General features: G+C 44.5%; 1 protein-coding gene across 1 annotated transcript in view; it reads left to right on the top strand.

Annotated features, from left to right (window-relative positions):
- Ush2a (usherin) overlaps window positions 1–8270 on the top strand; it is a 665632-nt gene that overhangs the window by 654722 nt on the left and 2640 nt on the right. Inside the window, exon 69 of the mRNA XM_055609194.1 lies at window positions 2606–2850. Coding sequence (XP_055465169.1) covers window positions 2606–2850 — 245 coding nt within the window. The remainder of the gene's footprint in view (window positions 1–2605; window positions 2851–8270) is intronic.

The raw sequence follows: 8270 nt of genomic DNA, 5'->3' as shown, positions 1-8270 counted from the left end.
ACACACACACACACACACACACACACACACACACACACACACACACACTTCCCCTCACGAGTTTCCATTAGGTGCATATTTACATCTCAGACTTAACATGACCCTTCCCATAAGCGAATCTCATTTTATTCAGAGCTGTGAGGCAGAAGACTTCATTGGCTAATCTTCAACAAATCACTTCGCGGTTGTATGGTGGGGACACAGGGACTTACCCAGGAGTGCTCTGCAAAGGTGTGTGATGTTCACCCACTCAAGTGTGGTCATCCTACCAACTCCTAGCCTTGGACACTGTCTTCAAGTGTTTCTCTGATTTGTGTGTGTGCAAGAATCAGCTCTGTGTGCTGTTAATTAAGCAGAACCTCAGGTCCCCAACACATACACAGACGGGAGGGGACTGAGGAGTTTGGTCTTCTAAATAAGTCCTGTCCCATGAGTCTGGTGCTAGAGCCCAGCCCTGCATGCCAACTGACCCAAATTCTCCATCAATCTGGACTCAGACTCACTTGACTCCAGATCCAGGGCTAGGTTTTCCATGTAGCCAGCTCCCAAATGCTGGAATTCCTCCTGACTGTGATGAGCAAATCATCGCCCTTGATGAGCAAGGCAGGACCCTTCAAGGAAAACTACAGTCTGAAAGGAAGGCTAGACATGACCCCATTGAGGCAAATGGAACTTCCCACTGTGAGAAACCTGGCTGAGGGCGGCCTGGTGTCTGGAGTCGGCCTCCTGGCACAGCGGAGGGGAGGAACTCTGTGGCCTGCTGGTTCTGAGTTGTGCTGCCCAGCTTCTATAGCCAGTCAGTGCTCATTTTTATGATGTAGTTTCTAAAGAGTTCCTGTCCCGTTGCCTGAAGGCAGCCTTTAAGCGGGAAAGCAGCAGAGGCAGCATCTTCTACTGCTGAGCTTTCTACTTTTGAGGCTCCCCCCAGGGACCCTGCCCTTCATTCCCTGTGTACTCCTGAGCAGAGAGCACACCGAGCCAATCAGATGTCCCTGGGGTCCCAGCCCATGTCATACAAACTTAACCCTTTTCCTGCACATCCAGGGTTCAGTTTTCAAACACCCCAAGCTGGTTCTCACTGGGAAGGGGGCTTCATCCCACCTGCTGGAGCTCTGTCTTCAGCTCTGTTTCAGAAGTGAGAAAGAAGAGGCCGGGGCATTAGTGACTGCAAACCATGTAACCATCCAGGGGTAGAGCTGGGTTCTAAAAGGTATGTCCTCCTCTCGGGGTCCAAACTTCATCCAAGTCATCTTCTAACACTCTCCTCCACCCCAAGGATGCACATACCAAGCCCTGGCATGTCTTCCCTGGTCCTGATCTGCTGAAAATAGGACGGTGTCCAGAGAGCAGGGGTTTTCAGCACTATCAGCTCACCCTCTGCCCTGGCACTGGCTTTCAGGAGGCAGGGAGTCGGCCCTCAGCTTCAGGCCAGCCCAGGTGGTGGCCGCATCTTCGCTGTGAGCCTCTCGGCTATTCTCAGTGAAGGGATGGGCAGCTGATGTAAGACCCTGTCCTGTTCGGTTAGCCAACATGATGGCATGATTCCACTGCCTTATACTGTTCTGTAGGAAGCCATAGCCCTTTTCCCTGTGCTCTACTCCTATCCCCTGTGGATAGGTAATCCTACTCTTCATAACTAGAAAGCCTCATTGTGTTGTTCTGCTTTCTTTCACTGTACAAAAGATCTGAGAGGTTTATTTAGGCTCAGGGTTTCACGGATTTCAGTCTGTGGTTACGTGGCCCTATCGTCTCTGAGGCTGAGGCTGAACACTGGTGGGAAGCTTGTGACAGGGCATAGATGCTTACTTCATACCTCATGACAACCAGGAAGCAGAGACAGATGGTCTGGACCAACTACACCCTTTACATGACCTCAGTGATCCACTTCCTCCAACCAGGCCTCACCTCTCAACAGCCCATTAAGGCACAAAGTCACCAACAGATCTGCCCATTGGTGAGGTGAGAGCCTTAGTGATATGTCACCTATCACTGGCCTGTCCCCAAACACTAGAGCCCAAGCATCCTACACATATTCAAACTGGAACACCCACTGAGTGTGAACTTTGACTCCCCTCTATCAAGAGGATGATATCAACTTTAGCACACAAAACCAGGAAAGTGGTCTGTTACCTCCCTCTGTAGGAGGCTTTCCCAATGTATTTGAGATGAGTTTTAGAGCTTTGGCTAATTAACAGAGGCCAAGCAACAAGCATGGGAAAATTATTGGTAAGAACAGGCCGTTGATATCCACAATTGAAAAGATCTAGATGTCTCCAAATCCAGTTTGCACAACTCCTCTGAGGAGCAGAGGTGTTGCCTGAGGTGAGGGAGCCTTGGCAGTAACAATGTTTATGTCTCAGTGATTTGGGAAAACCTATGCTCAGGACACACAGCCAAGGATGGGGCGACCCTCTTTCAAAAACTGCTGTCTCTTGTCTGTCGACTACTCTTTCTAAGGTGACGGTGACCTGCACCACCCCGAACCAGCACTCTAGCTCACATGCAATTAGAATCAAGGGCAGACTCTGCTTCCCAACGGAAGATCAGCCCCCAAAGCTGCAAGTGGTCTTCTGAAAGAATCTTTTTCTTTCCATGGGTTTTTCAGGCCTGGTGCTGATGACTCCTGGAGAAAAGAAGGGAGCAGGGACCAAAAGCACCGAATTCTACAGCGAACTGTGGTTCATTGTGGTAATGGCAGTGCTGGGCCTGATCCTGCTGGCCATCTTTCTGTCCTTGATTCTACAAAGAAAACTCCACAGGGAACCATGTGTCAGAGAAAGACCACCCTTGGTACCTCTTCAGAAACGAATGACTCCACTGAGTGTCTACCCACCAGGGGAAACCCACGTGGTACGTATGGAAAGAAAGTCTTTTCCTGAAGTGACTTGCTTTTCACTCTTAGGAAGTCACTTATCGCTACCATTTATCTCACAGCTCTCTGGTGAGGAATTTACGCATAAGGTCATACCTGCAAACATAACTTACCTTCACCCTGGACATTTTTGGAGACAAGATTTAATTTTTTAAAGATGTTATCTTATTTTTAATTATATGTTTATGGGTCTTGTGTAAGTATGGGCATGTGAGTGTGGATGCCTGAAGAGGCCCGAAGGCATCAGATTGCCCTGGAGCTGGAGTTACAGGCAGTTGTGAGATGCTGATATGTGAGTGCTGGGAGCAAAACTTGGGTCTTCTTCAAGAGTATGAACACTCTTCACAGCTGAGTCATCTTTCCTGCCCTGACATGAAAGAATCTTAGTGTTTCAACATCATTTGCTGATTATTGGTCCAGGTAGATTTTCTGTTTACCTTGGTTCACTTTGGGATATATTGTATATATTAAAAAATCTACGTATTTCTTCTAGTTCCTCTAGCTTTTATAGTAGTTCATAGTAGTTTTATGACTTTGGATTTCTATGCTACCATTCATTACCTCTTGGTCATTAGGAGCTTGTTATTCAATTTATATGTACCTGTTCACTTCCCATTCCTCATGCTCTTCCACTGTAATTTTAATCTTAGTCTGAGTAGAACTGTGATATAATTTCAGTTTTATTTCAATTGGCTGAGTATTCATTTGTGGTTTAATTGCTCTGTCCTCAAGACCCTGATGAGGGCAATCTATGTGCTGCTGCTGGATGAGCTGTTCAGTAACTGTTAGGTGTTTGTTTTGAAGTATGGTTCTGTACAGCTGTCTCTTTGATGGTTTTGTGTTTGCAAGATGTGCCCAATGAGGTCATTTGGATGTTGAATACCCAGCTCCTACTAAATTAGTCTGCCTTTCACTGTTGAGCTCAAATTGCTTTGTATTGGGAAGTCCCATATTGGGTAATGTCTGAGTTAACACTTCTATTGCTGTGAAGAAACACCATTTAGCTTACAAAAGAAAGGCTCTAATAAGGGGCTTGCTTTCCAGTTTCAGAGGGTGAGTCCATGATCAGCATGGCAGGGAGCATAGCAACAGGAAGGCTTGTCACTGGAGCAGTAGAGAACTTACATATTGAGACAACAACCATGGTGGTGGAGGGAGTAAAAGAGGAATAGAGCAACATTTTGAAACCTCAAAATCCACCCAAAAGTGACATACTTCTCCAACAAAGCCAAATCTCCTAATACTTTTCAAACTGTTCCACCATCTGGGGGTCAAACATTCAAACATAGGAGCCTAAGGGGACCATTCTCATTCAGGCCAGCACATTTACATACCTTTACAATTCATATGTAATTTTCTTGAGCAGGTCCTTTTCTCACTATGATTGTCTCCTTGTAGACATTTTAATATCTATTTTATCTAGAATGAGTGCAGCTATTCCTATTCTTTTTTTTTTTCCAGTAGCAGAAACTGAACCTAACAGCATGCACATACCAGAAAAACACTCTGCCACTGAGCTACATTTATTGTCCCTCAAACATTTTTTTAAGACTTCCCTTAGTTGCCCAGGCTAACTTCCTGTCTCAGCCTCCCAAACAGGAGAGATTACAAACCTGAACTACCAAGCTCAGATCATTTTGGGCTCCTATTTGTGTGACATATCTTTACCCAGACTTTTAGTACATGTAGTGTATCTTTATAGCAAAGCAATGAAGTGAGTTTCTTGTAGGTAGCACATAGTTGTGACTTAGAATTTTTGTTGTTTGTTCTCTTGCTTTGTTTATGTAACCATGGAGGCCAAAATGGTTGGTAACTCATAGTTCTGCTTCTGGCTACCATATACTTATGTTACAGGTGTGCACCACTATCTCTGGCCATCAATTAGTTCTCAATTCTGCCAATATATTATCTCTTGATTGATGAATTTAATCCATTCATAGGTAAAAATGTTATTAACTTCTCCCCGTCATTTTGATAACAGTACTTTACTTTCCTTGTATTTGTTTGAGTTGGCAGCATCTAATTTTGAATCTTTCTCTTCAGGGTATTATTCCAGTAAGTCTTATACATTTGTGTTTTCATGACAGCGGATACCATCCCTACATTTCTAGTTAGGATGTTCCTGTGTTTCTTAGTGTTGGCAAAGAATTTCCTAAGTTCCTTCTTATTAGAAAAGACTTTACTTAGTATTATTTTAGCATGTTTCCTATGCAATACCATACTTATAGCTAGAGAGCTATAAGTTTTCTGTGAAAATTCTGCTGCAAATCTGAGAATTCTTTGTCATATACACAGTATCTACTAAACTATACCATGGTTAGGGTCTATTCCAGATGAAGCTAGTTTGGGTTCTTTCAGCAATATCCATCTCTTAAGATTTGGGTTTTTAAATGTATTGTGTTTATATATTTATACAATTATATTGATCATATCTCCATTCACCATTATCCCCTTCCAATTTCTCCCACCATAGTATTTTTTAGTTTTTTAGAAATGTATTTGTGTTTATATAATGTATTTTGATCATATACATTCACCATTAACTTCCTCTAGTTCCCCACATCTTCTCAACTCCCTGCTTTCCTTTCTAATTTGCTATGGATACCAATCCCCCAGTACAAGCAATGCTGCCCATATGTGCATGGGTGTGCAGGGCCATCCACTGAGGCATGGGCAACCTACCAGTGGCCCCATCCCCAAAGAGCATGTTTCCCTCCCTCGCAGCTATCAGCTGCCAATATCTCTTCTGATAGGAGTGACACATGCAGGAATTTTGGCTGGCTTAATCTTGTGCATAGAACCATAGGTGCTGTGAGTTGATCTGTGCAACAGCTGTGTCCTCTCCAGAAGTCGGCATGTTACAGCTCTCCTCCCCACCAACAGCTCTTGGGGAATTTTCTGCCATTATTTTATGAAATTTTTTTTTCAGTACCCTTCTTTCGCTTTCTATGTCACTATAAGCCTTGTAAATTTTGTCATTATTGGTCCATTTTCCTCAAAATATGCTAGTGTCAGTAACCTGTCTCCAAGTTCTGAAGTCTTTCCTTAGTTTGTCCTATGCTCTTGTGGAACGTTTCCTTCCTAATTTTTCATTTCATCTATGAGAGACTCCTGACTGGTTCTTTTAATGATTCCTATCTCTTGGTCCTCACTTACCTTCTACATAGTCCCATCACTTCTTTTACTATTCACCTGTACTTATGTCTGTCTCAGTTTCCTTAGGATCATGTTTATTGTTTCAGGAATTTTGTAGATTTCCTTCAAATTTGGATGTGTTCTTGGAGAATTCTTATTATGTCTACTGTAACATTTTTCTTTCACTTTCATGTAGTCATTTTTATAGGGAAAGGATTTTATAGGGAAAGTCATCCACTATATGAGATAGTGGATGACAATTTGAGACATTTTGTCACATGGGAGCTTGAAAAGTCTCATTTTTTTGGCTGATTATCAGGTGTATCTGAAATCTTTAACAGTCTAGACTGCAGCAGTTCATGGTGGTATTGGTTTGTTTTGAAATAGACATAGGCTTAGACATTAGGCCTAACAGAGTCAACTTCAGCAACACTGGGGTAGTGAGCAGTTTCCAGTCCAAGGGGTGTGGCTACAGGGAGAACCGAATTCCGGAAAAGCACAGGTGATGCCAAAGATTGTGGTGCAGCAGTGGTAGTTCAGGGCCACAAATCAGGACGAAGCCTTTTTCAGGAAACAGCTATTCAAAGATGGTATTGCATCTACGGGCCAAGACATTGTGGGTCTTCACTAGGTCCTGTAGACAATGACAACCCCGAAGACAGGGAACAAGCACACATGGCACCGACAAGTATGGCTCCAAGTCAATGGCGGTGATGTCCATTCCCCCAATCATTCAGTACCTAGAGCTTTTCATTTAGGCTTGTGCTCTGCCATGCCCAATCCTTAGAAGGACATACAGAAAACTTTGTTTGGCCTCACTAGTAGAGTTCTGAGGCTTGTGGATCTGGTCTGTAACAGTCCTAGAACGTCAGAGACTAGAAGGGGATGTTCCCTACAGGTAAAGCTATTGTGGGGGTGACATGTGCTGTTGACAGTCACCATAGTGAATTTGATGTGCACACTCCTTCCCTGATCCCCAGGGCCAAGCTTGAGTGATCATTTTTTCTATCATAACTACAGTCTTAATGCCAGCTAGGAGGGAGAGCTTTCGTAGACCAGGTGACAGTGCAGGTGCTCACGAGGCTAGAGCCACTGGTTCCTATGTTCCTGAAACCATATGGCTTGCTCCCAAGGCACAGGGGAAACTGGCATGTTCTTACAATGGCTGTAGCCCCAAAGTTATTAGATAGGACAGGAGAGTCCTAGATCACATGCAGTGGAAGACAGGTGGGGGCCTGGGACACTTGTGTTCCTGGACCTACCGGATTTTCCTGGTACTTTATCAGCTCTAGCTGTATCGGCATGGATGAGACCAGAGATTTTCAGCAGTGGCTACAGTCCAACTGTGGTGTAAAAAGATCCTTCCCAATTCGTGAGCTTGTGGCCACAGTGGCTGCTGGACCTTAAGCTGCAGGATCCTGTGAAAGCAATCTACCCAGAAAGGTGGAAGTACATACTGACCCAAGCATGTACTACCCCATTGGGTAAGGCCTATCTATCATTTGGCTTCTATAAACCTATGCCAAGAAGTCATCACAAAGAGGCTGTTAAGGCATGGGTGGGGGCTGGGGCAAGTCCAGAGTAAGGGCCTTACTTACTTGGTTCGTAGGGATCACTTCTCTTTTTTAATGTGTGCTGACACTGAGCAAGGACTTTGCACATGTGTGGGGAGCGTTTTGTCACGAAGCCACAGCCCTGTCGGGCAGCTGCTTGTAAGTACTGGGGATGTCTCACTTGGGTTGCCTATTTGATGCTACGGTCCACATTTTATGTGATGCCAGCAGCATCTGGTTCCATCCTGGATAGGGTGCCGCTGACAATGCTACAGATTGCTTCTCTCTATTCTGTGCGTCACCATCACTTCTCATTTCCAGAGTTCATTTGCTCTCCTCAAAACGGTTTCCCATTCGCGGCTCAAACTCTTCTCTGCTGTAGAGCTGTGTGAAGGGTACTGCTCAGCCATCTTGGCTCTGAACCCAAGACTGATGCTCCCAAATTTGTTCTCTTCCCAGTTTGATTCTGTGGCTGATATATCTGATGTGTCCAGCAGTGTCACCCTGAAAAGTTACACCATGCACTTTGAGGTACCTCTGTGTGCTGCATGGACGCCATCTGATGTTTTGCATGCTATATTGACTGTCTAACGAGAGGCACTATTTCACTGAGGGGACCATTACATCAGAAACTCAGGATGCTTCAGTAAGCTAGAACTTACTGTGAGAGCACATCTTAGATTATAACTATGCAGAGATGCTGCCTTGCT

Source organism: Psammomys obesus, unplaced genomic scaffold (genome assembly GCF_907164565.1).
Source record: "Psammomys obesus unplaced genomic scaffold, mPsaObe1.curated_primary_1811, whole genome shotgun sequence".
In the NCBI taxonomy this organism is placed as follows: domain Eukaryota; kingdom Metazoa; phylum Chordata; class Mammalia; order Rodentia; family Muridae; genus Psammomys; species Psammomys obesus.
This window is presented reverse-complemented; position numbering and strand designations above follow the sequence as displayed.